Source organism: Pteropus medius, unplaced genomic scaffold (assembly GCF_902729225.1).
Source record: "Pteropus medius unplaced genomic scaffold, Ma_sr-lr_union100, whole genome shotgun sequence".
Classification (NCBI taxonomy): Eukaryota; Metazoa; Chordata; class Mammalia; order Chiroptera; family Pteropodidae; genus Pteropus; species Pteropus medius.
Window position 1 is genome coordinate 2,682,489 of NW_024349798.1, and position 17,419 is coordinate 2,699,907.

At 58.0% G+C, this 17,419-nt stretch overlaps 3 protein-coding genes across 3 annotated transcripts; 2 read left to right on the forward strand and 1 right to left on the reverse strand.

The window, feature by feature from the left end:
• Positions 1–44: 44 nt before the first annotated feature.
• On the reverse strand, positions 45–8,951 carry RGS11 (regulator of G protein signaling 11). Its single transcript, XM_039884715.1, has 17 exons — positions 8,903–8,951; positions 8,438–8,534; positions 8,258–8,308; positions 7,969–8,075; positions 7,219–7,270; positions 7,038–7,096; positions 6,740–6,816; positions 6,461–6,542; positions 5,219–5,287; positions 4,085–4,114; positions 3,941–4,002; positions 3,709–3,822; positions 3,496–3,611; positions 3,276–3,363; positions 3,047–3,185; positions 277–359; positions 45–186 (listed from the first exon to the last, which is right to left on the reverse strand). Exons 1-17 carry the CDS (start codon positions 8,948–8,950, stop codon positions 63–65), a joined length of 1,398 nt encoding a protein of 465 aa, XP_039740649.1. The 5' UTR covers position 8,951; the 3' UTR covers positions 45–62.
• Positions 8,952–11,257: 2,306 nt separating this feature from the next.
• ARHGDIG (Rho GDP dissociation inhibitor gamma) lies at positions 11,258–13,816 on the forward strand. The gene is made up of 6 exons (XM_039884728.1): positions 11,258–11,549; positions 12,617–12,796; positions 12,872–12,955; positions 13,091–13,167; positions 13,251–13,314; positions 13,406–13,816. Exons 1-6 carry the CDS (start codon positions 11,477–11,479, stop codon positions 13,603–13,605), a joined length of 678 nt encoding a protein of 225 aa, XP_039740662.1. The 5' UTR covers positions 11,258–11,476; the 3' UTR covers positions 13,606–13,816.
• PDIA2 (protein disulfide isomerase family A member 2) lies at positions 13,658–17,221 on the forward strand. The gene is made up of 11 exons (XM_039884739.1): positions 13,658–14,171; positions 14,819–15,025; positions 15,096–15,229; positions 15,316–15,453; positions 15,536–15,652; positions 15,758–15,883; positions 15,952–16,149; positions 16,242–16,362; positions 16,443–16,624; positions 16,879–16,989; positions 17,105–17,221. Exons 1-11 carry the CDS (start codon positions 13,688–13,690, stop codon positions 17,147–17,149), a joined length of 1,863 nt encoding a protein of 620 aa, XP_039740673.1. The 5' UTR covers positions 13,658–13,687; the 3' UTR covers positions 17,150–17,221.
• Positions 17,222–17,419: the final 198 nt, after the last annotated feature.

The window sequence follows — 17,419 nt, forward strand, 5'->3', positions numbered from 1 at the left end:
AGGACCCCAGGTGAGAGGAGAGAGGCCAGGATGACCAACTCCTCCTCCAGGCTTAGGCCCACCTAGGCCTCCCCATCACCACTGCTGGGGCCACCGGCAGCAGCCGCAGTTTCCCCAGAGGCAGAAGCAAGAAGGAGAGCAGGGCTGGGGCTCGAACGCCGTGGTTTCCGCATGAACGGGAACACCCTGTAGGAGAGAAGGGGTGTGAGTGCAGGGTGGCATCAAGCGTCCTGCCTGCCTCACAATTCCCAGGTGCAGGGCACCACCTAGGCTCACCGTCTTTTTGTCTCCGAGGGGATCACGGCTTCCTCCAGCAAGGCTTTGTACATTTCCGACTTCAGGAACCTTGGGTAGGAGTCCTGCAAGAGACGGCAGTCAGCCCTGACCGCTGCCTCCTCCTCCTCACTCTCAGCTTCCCGCAAGACTCCAGCCTGGCACTGCTGGGGCCTCCTCTGACCCTTAGAGCCCACAGTGGACAGTGCTAGAGGCAGCCAGCTGAGATCTGCCCTAACCAAGTCAGCTGACTCAGAGAGACCTGGGCTCCCATTCAGTTGGGCCAGTTAACAGCCAAAGATGAGCAACAGCCCAGTGCCCATGCCTGAAGGAGTGAACCATGGCACCTCCAGTGGGGGAATGCCAAGCTGCCATCCACCCCATGTGGATGGGGTGGATGGGGAGTCCTGCAAGAGACGGCAAGGACACAAATTGTTCAGTGAGAAGGGAAGATGGTGGAGGAGAAGGAATAGAAGCTAGATTTAGTTGAATATACCTTGCTTTATAGACTAGATTTTGAAACTAAATATTTCATATAATTATAAAATAATAAGCAATCCCCAAATATTGAAAATAAAGTGGAACAAGTGGAGTTGGACACCCAGTAGGTGACAACCCTAACCACACATGACAGCGGAGTGGTTCAACAGGACGTCGAGTAGGATACATACAAGGGATCAAAAAGAAAAAAAAGTAAACCATCTTCAGTGAGTGTACTATTCATGGTGCTGTTATGTTATTCAGTTCAGACTACTGAGTGAATGGTGAGAAAAGTAAACACGTAATTACGTTAGCATTGTTGAAAACCAAGATTTTCGTGGGGATGGGAAAAGAGACACAAATCAAGAGGTTAGGAAAGTCTAATCCCGAACCTGAATTAGAAGTGTCAGTATGCACGCATATTTCCTGATTCTGTTCAATGAAATGCCTGGAAATGATGACCACCCCAGTGGCATGAACACGGCTGGTGTGTACGTCAAGGTTTCTAAACACCTGAAAAAGGGCGGGGGTTGCCCGTGGAAATGGCTAAGTCTGGGGCAGGATGAGCCTAGGACAAGCTGCCACACCAGAAAGCAAGGAAGCCACCACAGACTTTGGGAGCCAGCCAGCCAGAGATGGACTTCTGAACATCACATAATAAGGACTGGTATAGATTAAAGCCCATAAAATCTGGTGAAAATGTGAATTTATGATGGTATTAAGAACATCAAAGTTTATGGCCATGCCACCCCGAACAAGCCCAATCCTGTCTGATCTCAGAAGCTAAGCAGTGTTAGTACTTGGATGGGAGACCACCTAAGAAGACCAGGTGCTCTAGGCATAAAAAATTAAAAAATAAGAGATTGTAAACTGACAAGGTCCTTGCAATCCGTGAAGTCAACCAAGGGTTGCCTCGCCTAAAAAAAAAAAAAACATCAAAACTTCACTGACTACCCTTGGCAGATGCTGGGGGGTCCACCTCATTATTTTGAAAAGTGGTAATTAAGGAATCAAATATTGATTCTGCCTTTCCTATTGGTACCACTGGGCCAGCAAAGAGTGGGCAAGGGGTGCTTCCAGCTCAGAAATAAAGAGGCAGTGATTAGAACATCACTGATGAAATCGTGAGTCTGGGCAACGACTGTCCGTGGCTGCTCGAATCACAAAAAGGGAGGCAAACAGACCTCATGTACCTCCTGATGGAAGAACACCCCAAATTGAAGAAAATATTCTTGACAAAACCAAACAAACAACAAAACTAAATGACTCTGATCAAGCCTTAAATGTAACTACTAATTTACAGCAACAGGAGATAGAGAAACACGTCAGAGATGCCACAAGGGCTCTGCAAAATCCAGACTAGGAAACCACAGGACAAAGGACCCAGTTCTTTCAAAACAACAAAAAAGATAGAGGAAACCTATACAGTACTTTAAAAAGAAGTTTAAGAGACATTAACCAATTCTAATGTATGAATCTTGTTTAGATCCAAAGTCAAGCAAATTGAAAAAAATTAGATAAATATTTATAAACCATGGTATACAGAATTAAAAGCCCCCCAGAGATGTGTACATCCTAATCCCTGGAACATGTGGATCTGTCCCCTTATGTGGCACAGGGACTTTGCAGATGTGATTAAGTTGATGGTATTGAGGTTGCCTGGATTATCTCGATGGGCTCAATGTAGTCGCAGGGGTCCTTGTAAGTGAAAGGAGGAGGCAGGAGGATCAAAGAGAGATTTAAAGATGATACACGGCTGCTACACCTGAAGCTAATATAATAATTGTGTGTCAACTCTAATCGAAAAATACATTTAAAGTTTTATAATTTAAATTAAAAAAATTAAAAAAAAGATGACACACTGTTGCCTCTGAAGATGAGCCAAGGATGCAGGTGCCTCTAGGAAGGAAAAGCCAGGAAACATTCTCCCCTGGAGCCTCCAGAAGGAATCAGCTCTGCTGACACCTTGAAGTTAGCCTAGTGATACCTGGGTCAGACTCTGGCCTCCAGAACTATAAGATAATAAATGTGTGATGCCTTAAGCCAGCAAATTTGTGGCGTTTTTTTTACAGCAGTAACAGAACACTAACACAGAGGCCAAGTGGGCAGGTGTGGACCCTGACTGGCTAGTTGAAGACGCTGAGTAAACACTATGTGTCTTGGGTGTGCTACTGGTGTCTGCAGCCTTGTTGAAAGCAAGGAGGTGGTCCGTGTCTTTTACAGAAATGTCCTGAAATACCTACAGATAGGAAGTCTGGAAATAGCTTTAAAGTCACAGAGGAGGGACACCCACCTTCTTCATCAGCATGTAGATGTGCAGTTGGGCGTCATCCAGCATGTAGCGGTGGGGCTGGTGCAGGCCCTCCAGGGTCCGCTCCATCGTCTGGCTGTCAATGTTGACCCAGCGGGCAGCACCAGGGGCCAGGAACTGCCTGTGTGGGGGGGGCAGGGGGACAGCCCTGTGTGAGTCCAGGCTCCATGTGCCTGCCCTCCAGCCGGCCAGGCTGCCCCCTTACACTCACTGGTACACGGTGTCCACCAGGGTGGGGACCTGGGCCTGCCTTCCGTGGCGCAGCTCCTCACATGCCTCCCAGAAGCTGAGGTTCTCGGCTGGGGGTCCAAGCACCAGATCAGGCCCACCTGAGCTGTTGCTAGGGCTGATTGAAACCTAGGAGGGGGCCCCCAGACAATGGCCTCCCTCACTGGGGCCTCAAACTTGGAGGGGCATGGCAGGCATCTTACCACTGAACTCTTTCCTGAGAAAGTCCATGAAATGGGCCCGTCCCATGGGGTCTTCCAAGAGTTCCCGGAAGCTGAAGCCCCATTGTTCTACACGGAGCTTCGTGGGCGCAGCCACACTGGAGGAGAGGATGGGTGTGTCAGCATGAGGAGCGTGGGGTGGGTGGGGAGGCTGAGGAGAACACCTGCAGACCCTCTTGCTCACCCTTGGCTCACCTGGGTGCATTCATGGCCCAGTAGGTGTCATCATCTGTGATCCAGGGGTTGCTGGGCAGGCACCCCGACATGATCGGGTCATGCGGCTCATGCTGGCTGCTGAACTTCAGGTACCTGGGAGTGGGGATGATGCCAGGGGCCAGTGCAGGGAGGGGCTATGGGGTTGAGGGCACTGGAGGAAGGTTCTGGGCTCTGGGCTTAGGGTCTCCAGCTGTCACCCCATCCCACTCACGCCTCAAGGCAGACAGAGGACTTCACCCGGGTCCTGCCCAGGGCCTTTCTGCAGAACTCCACCTAGGACATGGGACCTTTGAAGTAGGGCTGGGGCTGGGGGTCAGCCAGCCCACCCGCCTGCACCAGCCCCCATAGGACCTACCTCCCGCTTGTAGAAATCCGTGTTCTTAGTCTGGAAGGGGCCAGGAAAGCTACAGTTAAAAAGGCAGATCCCTGCTGGGGACTGACATCCCACCCTGGGCTGGAAGAGAATGGCCCAGGCCCCTGCTCTGCCCCTCAGAGCCCCCTCCTCTAATGATGGGGTCTGACTTTCCAGAAAGCTTTTGGGGACCTATAGTCTGGAGATTTCCAGAATGTTCTCAAAGTTGCTGTGAGGTTCGCCAAGTTGTCACTATTTCGTATTTTCAAATGTATTTAAATCACTTTTTGAAAACAACAAATACTTGAGAAATACTACTGTAGATCACCCTGGGAACCCACACGGCTACCTGCTCCAGATTTGACTCATCGTGTTCAGAATTCAGAACCTGCCCCCCACCTTCTCATGAGCCAGGTGGAGGAGCATGCCACAGGACTGGTGGCCCTTCCCAACACTCCGCAACCAACACGGATGCAGCCGGAGGGAGGCAGACAGCACCCTCAATGCCTGTGATTTCCAATTTCTGTCTCTGCTCTTAAACTGACTTTATAATGGGGAAATTATAAACCTATAACAATGAGCTTATGATTTTGAAGTTAGAAAGAAGTTTTATCCATAAACTACTAGATGTATCTGTTCTGTTTTGGGTTTCATGATATTTGAATAGTGGGCTCTGCTGCTACAAAGTTTGGCCATGTCTGTCCTGGTACAGTTCCCTCTGGTTCCTGAGGCCACCAGAGGCTTTGAAGGGAGGTGGCTGGTTCAGCCTGGGGGAAGAGCCCCCTCTGCTCCCCACTCCCCAGGGTCCTTTGCACTTACTTGCACCCAGGGCAGCAGGTGGGAGACAAGAGAGGGTGAGAGTTAGCCCCTCAGAGTGAGGGGACAGTGAGACCAGGAGTGATATAGCCACTTGGGGTGGCTATATCAAGTGCCATTTGGATAGACAGATAGATGCATGGATGGATGGGCAGCCCCCAAGTAGTCCCATAGTGGTGGAGTGGGGATGGGAAGGTGTGTGTGCATGGGTGGGTTGAACGTGGGGGGTGGCCAGGAGCATGCATGCCGAAGTGAGGAGGCATGTGTGCATGAGTGGGGAGAGGGCAGGGGGTGGGGCATGCATGTGTGCAGGGTCCTCACCATCTGCACTCGTGTGGCAGTGCAGGAGCCCCGCTCTGGACCCTGCTCCAGCACACTGGGGACCCCAGGCTGCAGAGGGGAGATTAGATGAGGTAGGGCGCACAGCTCAGGTGGGCTGCTGAGATCCCCCCGCCCCAAGGGCTATGTTTCTGCCTCCCACCATCTCCCATATACTGAAGCTCTGCACCCACTTGTCACCCTTTAATGAGGAAACTGACACTCAGAAGAACCCAGAGACCTGAGTCCTGAGCCCCTGAGTCCCCTCTCTGTTCATTCCTACCCCAATGCAACCTCCTTCATACAGCAGCTCCAGGTCCCCTCTCCAGGACCTCACCCAGCTCATGGTTCCTCTGTGCTCCAAATCCATGTGTCACCCCAGCCTGGCTTTGCCACTAAAATGAAAACTTTTACCTTTTCCCCCAAACCTCCCACTCTTCCTCTTCTCAGCCAGACTCACTTCTATGCATCGAACTGCCCAAGCTAGAAACCTAACAACCTAACCATCCTTCTTGAGAGTCTCACTCGCACTCACTTGTCCTTCCACCCTGTCGTCAAACATGCATGCTGGTCTGGCCCTCTCCCTCACCACTGTCCAGGTAGGAGCCCTTCTGTCCACTCACATGGAGGCTCTAGCTGCCATTCCTGACTCCCTCCACATGGACCCTTCACTCCACATGGCTGGCCTGGCCCACCCCTGGGCCCCACTCTCAGCCTACACACACAGCTTTGGGGCCACCTTTCTCCCCCTGTCTGGCTGCCTGGCTCTCAGGTGGAAGACTGAGTCATTTTCCCAGTGATACACCCCCAAACACACCTGATGAGGTAATCAGGCCCATGAGTGCCTCTCATCTTTTTCCATGGGTTTTTCCCACCGGGGTTTCCATTCATGGTTTGCTGTGACTGCCTCAGCAGACCCACTGCCCCACACAGTAGAGGGACCTCAAACCACCTGGCAAGACTGAGGTTCTAGGTAAGGCCTAACCTTAGGCCAGCACCCCCAGAAGCTGCAGCTAAGCCCACTTGCCTCCTCCTGAGGGTCTTCAGATCCCCCAACTCAGCTTCCCCAGGACCCTCCCTTAGACCCAGAGAGAAGCTATCTGTCCCGTAGTCTGGGGGTTCTGATGACCCACAGACCTACAACCTCCTGTCACCTGCTGAGACCCCAAAGGCACATCCCGCCCACAGCTCCCGAGGACCTGCTGCTGTCCAAGGAATCACCCCCTCCCCACAAAAGGGGCTCACCGGGGGCCTGTTCACCAGCCAGTATGTCTGCTCCTGGCATGCAATGACCAGCCTGTCCCCCTTCCTGCGCTGCTTAGCTGCCCTGAGGGAGTAGGTGGAGTTGGGGGAATACCAGTGCCCACCACAGCACCTCCCTCACCCACCCTCAGGCCAGGGCCAGGGCAGACAGCCAAGCGTGGGCTGTACTCTTTCTGGTCCTATGGCTGCCAGTGCCCAGCTCAGTGCCTCTGAGCTTCCCGGGCAGTCTGGGCTCTGTGCCCGCTGGGCTTGGGGTCTCACCGCAGCTGTTCTCTTGCCTGCATCACTACCAGGTCCCATGTGTGGTTGATCTTCCTGTGCAGCTGGTCATAATGCTCCTGGAGGTAGTGTCATCCAGTAGGTAACCCCCTCCCATGCCAAGCTCTGGGGCGTGAACCCCCCACCTCCCCACTGAGACCGCGCAGGGTATGGCTGTCTGTGTAAGGCTGCATTATCCTGGGGCCTGGGCTGTGTGCTCCAGGGCAAACTGTGAGGCCCTGGGGACACAAATGGGGCTTGAGTTCCTCCTACTGGACTCAGCTTGGAAGGGAAGTCCCACCTTCTCGTGGTCTGCCAGGGCCCCCTGCTTTCGGATGTTCTTCTTGGCTAGGTAGATAGCTGGAAGGACAGGACAAAAGGCTGCACAGGAGCAATCTCTGCCCCTTCCTCCCCTATGGCATCACCGAGAAGCCACTAGTCCTGGGAGCTTGTCCCAGGCTAGCCCACCCCTCCTCACTCACCATAGTCAAGCTCAGCAGCTGGCCACAGGGTGCTCGTCCAGAAATAGGGTGTCTGGTGCCATGCGGGGACAAGGCTGTCTGGACCTCCTGAGCCTTCCTCACCCCAGGAGTTGCCCCCACCCACTCAGCTCCCTTGGGAGGAGACCGGGTTGACTGGGGGTGGGTGGGAGGGGGTGCCTGAGGATCTGCCAGCCTGCCCATGGTCCAGAGGTTCAGCCGGCCACAGGCCATTCTCCCCACCTGGAACCGAACTCCACTCACCCCTTAGGGCCCTGTGTAGAGGCTGCCTCCCTGACTCTGAGCTTCAGGAGCTCCAGCTCCAGGGAGGGGTGGGGTAGGGCCTGCCCAAGCCCAGGATATAGTCACCGTCTGTGCTGGGGGGAAGGCGGGTAGGGACTGAGGGCAAGCCTGGCCTGGGTCCCTGTTGTGGCTGGCAAGGGCAAGAAGGGGGCTACAGCATGACTAAGGACACACGACGAAGTGTAGGGATCCAGTCCTCAGGCCCCACAGCCTCATTTAGGGGTGGAAACCTAGGGACCAGGGAAGCTGGCAGAATCCCCCACAGGCCCTGCTGTGACTCCAGAGAAACTGAAGCCCCCTTCCCTTAACTTGATCCTACCACAGGGAAGCTTTGAGTCCAGTCCTTTCGGAGAGGGAGTGGTAGGCCGCCAGTCTTGATGTGACATCACTGCATTTTGCTCCCACCCCAGCCCTACCCCTTCCAGGAATCCTCACCCATCTGAGCCTGACCTGGAACCTGTAGAGTGTTTCATCCGGGCGGAGCACAAGGCTGCGGGGCTCGCGCAACGGGTACAGATAGCCATGCCTCACTAGGAGAATGCCCAGGTGCAGGGCCTCTGGGGAGGGGATGAGTTCTCAGCTGGAAGAACTGAGCAAGGTCTTTGGGGGCGAGCTCCCCTTCCCCAGAACACTTGGCTTGGCCCTGACATGGGTGAGCCCCAGAAGGCTCAGTCCAGCATCAGCACAGGGGCCCCAGGGCAGGGTGGGAGCCAGGATGGGCAGTCGCTGACTCCCTTACCCTCCTCTGAGATGCAGTACTTCTGGATCAGCCACTCCATGATGTCGTTGCCTGCGTAGCAGAGATTAGGTGGGGGAGACCAGGCAGGGCCAGTACCCCTCCCCACTCCCCGCCCGCCCCTCCCACCCTCCTAATCTTTCACCCCCTACCCCCGCCTCCCCAACACCCCGCCAGCCTCACCAGTCACCGCGTGCGGAACAACAGTGATGAGCAGCCGCTGGCTCCGCACCTTCACGCCCTGGTCGGGGTCCTGCATACTCACGACCACCCGCTCCATCTGGGCGAAGGGGGACTTGAGGGGATGCCCTGGCTGGCCTCCTCCCACCCCAGATCCCGATTCCACGGACCTGGCTGGGATGCCTGGATCAGTGTGCTCAGAGATTAACCCGCACAGATGGCGGGATTTCAGGCTACGCTCGCAGAGGAGCGCGGGGGCGGGACGGAGGAGAGGGGCACCCGCTCCAGCGCCCGGAGTCTCCGTCGCCCAACCCCGCCGCACACAGTACCGTCGCTACCAGGCCCGCGCCCACACTCGCGCTCGCGCAAAGTCCGCACTTGCGTGCATCAGCATTCACCCCTCTCCTGCTCCTCTCGGCCTCGATGCTGGGAAATCCCGGGACGACGGGACTCCCAGCCAGCACCCACCTTGCTCAGGTGCGGCATCTGCGCACCGGGGCGCCGGCCGGCGGCCATGGCTGCGAGCAAGGCTGGCGGGGTATTGGCGTCCCAGCCGTCCCGCCCCGCCCTGCCCCGCCCCGTGCCCGAGTTAACCCTCCCGAACCTGCGGTTATTCTTAGGTCCCATTCTAGACCTGGAAACCGGCCGGCGCTCGACCTGCCACCGCAAGGAGTGGCCTGCCACGTCACAAGAAACAGAGGCCCGTGCCCGCAGAGACTTGCCGGGAGCCCGAATGCCCATGGGAGGGGCCCCGAGGTGGGAGGCGGAGATGACCGCTCTGGGGTGGAGGGCTTAGACAGGGGTTTTGTGAGGGAATAGGGGTTAGGCTGAGGCAGGATTGAGGGGCTCAGGAAGAGGAGGGTGGCTCAGAGAGGTGATGAGGACTCAGGGAGCGGATAGGAGCCCAGGGAAGGGGAGGGGTCTCCACGAGGGAAGAGTGTGCAGAAGAGGGGACTTGCCGGGAAGGTGGACTGGGGTGGGGGTCAGTGGTTTAGGGTCTACTGTAACCCCTGCCCCCCATACTCACCCCATGTATGGTGCCCTCAAGATGTGCCAGGACTAGGGGTAGAGAGGGCTGTGGGGTCAGGACGAGGGCTCTCACTGCCCTAGGAGTGTGCCCTTTCGATTGTGCGACACCATGGGTCATGGAGTGGATGCCACCAGGACCATGTGACACTGCCTGGCTGCACAGGGTACTAGATGTGAATCCTTTGAGACTTAAGGGAAGTTGGTAGGTGGCTCCCTTTGCCAAACCTGCACAAGGAAGTGGAGCCAGTTGAACAGACAGAGACTCCACCCGAGATACCTCGAGACTGTGGGAGAGGGGCTTTTGGGGGAAGAGAGGCTTTTGGAGGGAGAGAGGATCTCAGCATTACCTCCCCTCGGATTGGGCAGCAGCCTCTGGGCTCAGGGCCCAGTTGCAACACTTTCTCTTCTTCCTCCAACAGCTTGGCCACCCCCGCCCCAGACTCCCTTTGCTGGGGCCATTTTTAAGGGATGCAAACAGGTCCATTTCTGCTTCGTGGAGGCAGAGTTCCCCTCCTCCCCTTTCCCTTCAGGGCATGTTGGGGACAGGGCAAGACGGGGTTTACCTTTGGCCAGCAGCCTTAGATGTGGTGATTTGAATCCCTTTCCACTGCTGGTAAGGCCAGGTCCAGCATGAGCTGGGGCAAGGGGACTGGAAGGGGGCTCCTACCCCTGCTGGGGTACCATCCTGCCTTAGACATCAGTGAATTCCTCCCCCCCACACAGACGCAGTCAGGCTGTCCCCAGGCCTGGCTCCTCTCTGGACAAGTGGGCATCTATAGAGGCTGAAGCCCACCAGAGGCCAGACTGTGCCCAATCTGGGATGAGTAGCTTTCCTGACTGATTTCCTACATTTCAGGGAAAAGGCAGCAAGGATGGGGTCCCAAAAAGACCTGGAGACCCCAAAAGCCTTCCAGGTCACATCAGGGCTCCTTTGAACAAGGATAGGTCTAATCCCTGAGTGTCCTCAGAAATGGAGGCGGGGGCAGAGGGAGTCTAGAAAGAAGGGGGACTCGGGTTGGGGTTCTATCTCCTCCACTCAGACCTAGGCCACAGATCCAGCTGTCCCCAGCCAGATGTCCAGCTCACCCCTGTTCCCTGCCCTGGCTGACCCCCATCTACCCACCCCAGGGTTCGTTTAGGCGACAAGACCAGAAGTCCCCTTTGTGCCTCCCTCTCAACGTCACCACTCTGGTTCTGTTTGGCATCGGTGTCCTTTTCTCCTCAAGGAGAGCAGATTTCAGAATCGTCTGGGTGTCCAGAGCCTACAGAGACACAACCCCACCCCTACCACACGCACGCAGCCGGGTCAAGGACCTCGGCCATGTACATATGCACTCTGGTGGCTCTGTGCTGATGACTGCGATCTACCTTGCCGGGCCAGAAGGCTGTGCAAACACACACGGCACCTCCCAGCCCCCAAGGCGGGTGCTGTGGGAGTGGGAGTGGGTGGGTGGGGTTCTAGGAGTCCCCTATGCCCAGATAGAAGCTCCGCGGGTGGGGAGCAGGAGGAGGGTGGGGACCTCCAGGCCCCAGGTGCGGCCTGCACTGCCTGCTGGTAATGAGAGCCTGGGGACATGGTGGGGAACGCACCTGCTCCACTCGGTGCCCCCAGTCCACCGGCCTCGCCCAGAGAGCTTCCCCAGAGACTCCCCGCAGACTCCCGCTGGCGCCGTGGGGGGTGGGGCAGCCCTGATGGCCAGAGCTGGGTGCAGTCGGGAGGGCTGCTGGGACCGTGACCGCGGCCGTGTGCGCCCGTGTCTGCGGCGGCTGTGCGGGGTCCGGGTGCACCGGGGAGGGGACGACCGGGTACTGGCGCCGTGCGAGCGACACGCGCGTCTCTGCGGGGCTGCGCGGGGTCCGCGGAGCGGCTGGGGGCGCGCGGCGCGGGCGCGGCGCTGGGCGCGGGGGGCGCTCCCGGCCGGGATGAGCTCACCGCAGTCGCGCCGGGGCTGAGCGCCGAGCGAGGCGGCGGCTCCTCGGCGGCTCCGCGGCGGGGCCGGGCCGCGGACCACCATGCTGGGCCTGGATGCGTGTGAGCTGGGGGCACAGCTGCTGGAACTGCTCCGGTTGGCACTGTGCGCCCGAGGTGAGCGGGCCGGGTTAGCCAGCTGCCACGTGGGCGGGGGGCTCCGGTTGGGGCAGTTTAACCCGAGGCGGGGCTGGCCCCACCCCGTGGAAACTTTGGGGGCATGCGGTGGGACCTTGTGGGGCGGTCCCCGTTAGGGTTCTGGCGGGGGTGGGGGGCTTCGTCCAGGCTAAACACTCTTGGGGAAAGGAGCCAAGGGTGGGAGGGTCTGTTCGTGAAGCCAGGGTGACAGAGGGACCCTCTCCCCTTTGGAACTTGCCCCAGAGATTCCCCTCTCCTTTGGGTGGGGCTGGGGCTCCTTGAGAGTATGTGGCGATCCCTGAGAAGACAGGAGCACAGTGGGCAGGGACTCGGACAAACCCTGTCCCAAGACACTATGGGAAGGGCTTGGAGAGACCCCTACCCCCATGCGCCTTGGGAAGGGGCTTTAGGAGACTTCTGGGAGGTGGCCCCAGAGCATAAACTAAAGGGTTTAGAGAGAGTCACCCTCACCTTCCAGGAGCACTGTGGAAGGAACCCCTAGGACTGTGGGAAGGTGTTCAGAAACCCCCATCCCCTAGCAGGATGGTAGGGGATAGAGGTGTCCAAGAGCATTATGGGAATATGGGAAGAGGCCCCAGAGCACTGGGGGACCCAGAGGAGTGTGAGGGCAGAGCTTCTGCTCCAGAGAAGACCTTAGAGGTTACCATTCAATGGTGATGGCCCCCAGTCCTTGGGGCTGTCCTCAATTTGGGGTATTCATTCCTCCTACCTTTGGCTTCAGAGCCAGGGAGGGTCCCCGGATGGATGGATAAGCCAGGAGAAGGCAGCTCTTGCCTCTAGGGATGTCACTTGGCTCTTGGGAGCCTTCTCCGGCCCCCAGGTCTCCTAAAGGGGAGCCCACTCCTCTCCCTGACCCCCCCCATACAGCCCTCCCTTTCAGAGATCCCATACTCTCTCCCTCCTTGTGCCCCTACTGGCTTCTTTTTAAGTTCCAGCAATGGGAGATACAGCTGACCAGATGGAGGGCTCCATTGAATACCGGGGGCAGTTGGTGGTAATCGCTTACTCACCTCCCCGATCCCCAGTCCTCCTAACAGACAAGGAGGAGGGGCAGCTGCCACCAGAGGAGGTGCTGGATGAGGCTGTGCCAGGGTACCGAGCCCCTGAGAGGAAGAGCCTCCTAGAGATCCAGCAGCTGGACCCAGATGATGAGAGCCTGGTCAAGTACAAGAGGGTGCTGCTAGGGCCCCTACCACTGACCGTGGGTATGCACCGGCCCTGGGAGTGGAGGGGTGGGGCGGGATGGGGGTGCATCCTGTAGACTTCCAGTTTCTCCTCAGACCCCGGCCTGCCCAACGTCCAGGTAACCAGGCTGACACTGATGTCTGAGCAGGCTCCAGGGCCCATAACCATGGACCTCACAGGTAACCCCTTTGCAAACCGCAGACTGATCTTGGGGATAGAGACCTCTTAGATCCCTGCTTCCCACCACGGGGGATTCCTGGGCCAGAGTCTCAGCCATTACAGGAGTTCCTTCCTCAGCTGGCTTTTCCTAACAGGGGAGCTGGCTGCACTGAAAAACCAGGTGTTCGTCCTGAAGGAGGGTGTTGATTACAAAGTGAAGATTACCTTCAAGGTGAGGGTAGCTGTCATGGGGGACCTTAGTCAGCCACAGGTTCAGCCCCCCAGAGCGACCTCTTAACACCCTCTGTTCCTCAGGTCAATAAGGAGATTGTCAGTGGCCTCAAATGTCTGCATCACACCTACCGCCGGGGCCTGCGAGGTGAGGGCTGTGTGCAGGGGGTGGCCTGAGGGGCCACAGGGCGGGACTGGTGGGACAGAGGGCAGCCCCTAATGTCCTCTCCCTCCCACAGTGGACAAGGCTGTGTACATGGTGGGCAGTTATGGCCCGAGCGCCCAGGAGTATGAGTTTGTAAGTCCGGTGGAGGAGGCACCGCGGGGTGCGCTGGTGAGGGGCACCTACGTGGTCACATCCTTCTTCACTGATGACGACAGGGCAGACCACCTTTCCTGGGAGTGGGGCCTCCACATCTGCCAAGACTGGAAGAGCTGAGCACCACCCCCTGCCCCGGGAGCGGTCTTCCCACTTGGGGTCCTTGTTTCCCCTGCCTCTGTCAGTCACTGCACAGGGATCCATGCGCATTCCCCAGCCCCCTCAGTCAGTGACCAGACCCCCGTGCCCTCTGCCCTGTCTTGGGACACCCCCTCTCCGGGCTTGGTGCTGTGCCCTGAATAGTCCTATTAAACGTCACCCTGTCTCGGTGCCCTCGGTGTCGCCTCTGTCTGCCTCCCCTCCCTTGGGGGTGGGGAGAGCCTTGTGGCCTTATCTTCCCTGTGACCAGGCCTGGGTGAAACGTGGCAGCTGCTGCTTGGCCACCAGCCCCCTTATCTGCCTCTGCCCTGTGGGCCCCGGCACTGCCATGGACAGCCAGCTCTTACCTCTTCTGTTGCTGCTACTGCTCCGGCCCTCGGGCCCACGGGGCCAGGGGCCAGGGACCGAGGGTCCCTCAGGGGAGCCCCCCGAGGAGGGGGTCTCCGAGGAGGATGGGGTCTTGGTGCTGAGCCGGCACACCCTCAGCCTGGCCCTGAGGGAGCACCCTGCTCTGCTGGTGGAGTTCTGTGAGTGCACAGGGTCAGCAGGGCTGGGGGTGCCACAGGGGCCGCCCAGTGAGTTCGACCCCTCACATACCCGGGTTTCAGGGCTTATACACTTGAGGGGATCTTCCCAGTGGATACTTGGCCTCACTGTGCTCCTGGGGCTCCATTGGAGGGCACCTGAGACAGAGCCCTAGGGCTGAGCTGGACCTGGGGGTTCAGCCCCAGTCAGTGGGAGGGAAGAGGAGATCCATGGTAATTATCCTGCTATAGACTCTGTGAAGGGCCAGACAAAACTCAGGCCTTGCATATTCTTGAGTGGCTTTTTTACAACCCTTTACACATGTAAAGCCATTGAGCTGGCAGGCCTCAACAGGCAGTGGCATATGACCAGGAGCCTGGCCTCTGGGAGTAATGGAAGTTCTTCTCAAACTCACCGAATGGTGCTGGCCGCTGCACCCCCGAGCTGGGGGCCTTGAGTAGTCTGATCTCTGATGCTTGGGCTTGGTGTGGCTGAGGTTCGGGAGGGCCCCTGAAGGAAGGAGGTGTAGATAGGACATGTTTCGTGCTGCACCTGACTGATCCCAAGGTCTGCCAGCTCTGGCTGGGCGGGAGCAGGGGCCGCAGCTGGGGTCGTGGGGGCTGGAGGCACTCATGGCCCTATCTCCCAGACGCCCCATGGTGTGGGCACTGCAAGGCGCTGGCCCCAGAGTACAGCAAGGCGGCTGCCCTGCTGGCAGCAGAGTCAGCCAAAACCAGGCTGGCCAAGGTGGACGGGCCTGCGGAGCCGGAACTGACCAAGGAGTTTGCTGTGACAGAGTACCCTACTCTGAAGTTCTTCCGTGACGGGAACCGCACACACCCAGAGGATTACACTGGTGCGGGGGCAGGCATCTTCGGGGTGGGATGGGGTAGGGCCTGGGCCTGGGCTGAAGGGACTCTCCACAGGTCCCAGGGAGGCCAAGGGTATCGCTGAGTGGCTGAGGCGGCGGGTGGGGTCCAGTGCCACACGGCTGGAGGATGAGGAGGGTACCCAAGCACTGATAGATGCCCAGGATGTAGTGGTCATTGGCTTCTTCCAGGTGAGCTAGTAGCATGGCGGTGGGGGGGCAGGCCTTAGGAGCAAGGCTTGTGGCTCCAGCTGTCCTCATAGGCATGGGCCCCTTAGGATCTGCAGGATGAGGATGTGGCTACCTTCCTGGCCCTGGCCCAGGATGCTCTAGACATGACCTTTGGCCTCACTGACCGGCCACAGCTCTTTCAGACTTTTGGCCTCACCAAGGACACCGTGGTCCTCTTCAAGAAGGTGGGTCAGGGCTGGGGTTAGAGCCAAGGCAGGGGTCAGGTTCAGGGCTCTGCTTCCTGCTGACCCACCCGGTGTTGTCCAGTTTGACGAGGGGCGGGCAGACTTCCCAGTGGACGAGGAGCTGGGCCTGGACCAGGAGGATCTGTCCCGCTTCCTCCTCACCCACAGCATGCACCTGGTCACAGAGTTCAACAGCCAGGTGAGGTGGGCTACAGGTACAGGTGCAGGCTGCAGGAGGGGGAGTCAGGGGTAGCGGGAGGGTGACCATGGAAACCGGCCCCCATGAGTTTGGCCTGCCCTGCAGACATCCCCTAAGATCTTTGCGGCCAGGATCCTCAATCACCTACTGCTGTTCATCAACCAGACACTGGCACCGCACCAGGAGCTGTTAGCAGGCTTCAGGGAGGCAGCTCCCCCATTCCGGGGGCAGGTACCAGCTGGGCTAGGGGGGGTGGGGGGTGGGGAGGCCAGTGCCCAGTGTGGACTCCCTGCTGGCAGGTGCTGTTCGTGGTGGTGGACGTGGGTGCCGACAACAACCACGTGCTACAGTACTTTGGGCTCAAAGCTGAGGAGGCCCCCACCCTGCGCTTCATCAACATGGAGACCACCAAGAAGTACACACCTGCAGAAAGGGGGCCAGTCACTGCAGCCTCGGTCACCGCCTTCTGCCACGCAGTCCTCAGTGGCAAGTTCAAGGTCTGTGCTGGGTGGCCCACCCAGGGGGTTGGGGTGGGAGCAGTGGCTCTCAGGAGAGATCCCCAACAAAGTGCCTGGCCCGTTTCCCCCAGCCCTATCTCCTGAGCCAGGAGGTCCCCGCTGACTGGGACCAGCATCCGGTCAAGACCCTCGTGGGCAAGAATTTCGAGCAGGTGGCTTTTGATGAAACCAAGAATGTGTTTATCAAGTTCTGTGAGTGTGGAGGGGAGTGCACAGTGAGCAGGTGAGGGGTAGGGGGCCTTGCTGGCCCTGCCAATGCCCCACTGTCCTAGACGCCCCGTGGTGCACCCACTGCAAGGAGATGGCTCCGGCTTGGGAGGCACTGGCTGAGAAGTACAAGGATCACAAGGATATCATCATCGCAGAGCTAGATGCCACAGCCAACGAGCTGGAAGCCTTCGCTGTGCATGGCTTCCCCACCCTCAAGTACTTCCCAGCAGGACCAGGTCGGAAGGTAAGACAGGATCCCACTTTTCCTGAGTCCTCAGATGGAGATGGGGCATGGCCTCAAAGGGTGTGGCTTCAGAGGGCAGGCCCTGGGATAAGGTGTGGACTTAAGAGTGCAAGGCCTAGTATAGGGTGTGGCCTGGGGTGGGACAGGACCTTGCTAGGGTGGGGCCTTAGAAGGTGAAGTCAGATGGGTGTGGCAGTAAGGGCATGGCCTGGGTGGAAGTTTTGCGTCCCTCACACCCTCCTGGCCCTCCTCAGGTGATTGAATACAGAAGTGCCAGGGACCTGGAAACCCTCTCCAAGTTCCTGGATAATGGGGGCAAGCTGCCGGAAGAGGAGCCCACCAAGGAGTCCTTAGCCCCCTTCCCGGTGAGTCCCTCTGTCCTAAAGTTCCAGGCTTCTGTACAAGTCCTCTTGACTGGTGGCTATAGTACTAGGCAGCAGTAGGCTAAGAGCCCATCTGGGCCTCTGTGACCCTTTCCAGGAGACACCAGCCAATTCCACGTCGGAGCCCAAAGAAGAGCTATAGCTGCCTTCACATCAGTGCTGGGGAGCCATTGTTTCCGGTGCCTGGGAAGCTGTGGGCCCTGAATAAAGAGCTTTGGTCCTGGACTGTGTGTGGTTCCTGAGCAGGGCTGGCCCCCTGGGGCCTGTTCTATGTTGAACAGGGTTCAGCCCTTGCCCCCAACCCTCCTCAGTGGATCCCTGGCTTGGGTATAGGTCTGGGTCCCCACCTGGGCAGGTATAAGAGTGGGACATAAGGTTGCTGCCAGCTCTGGCCCCTCCTTCAGGGGCTGGT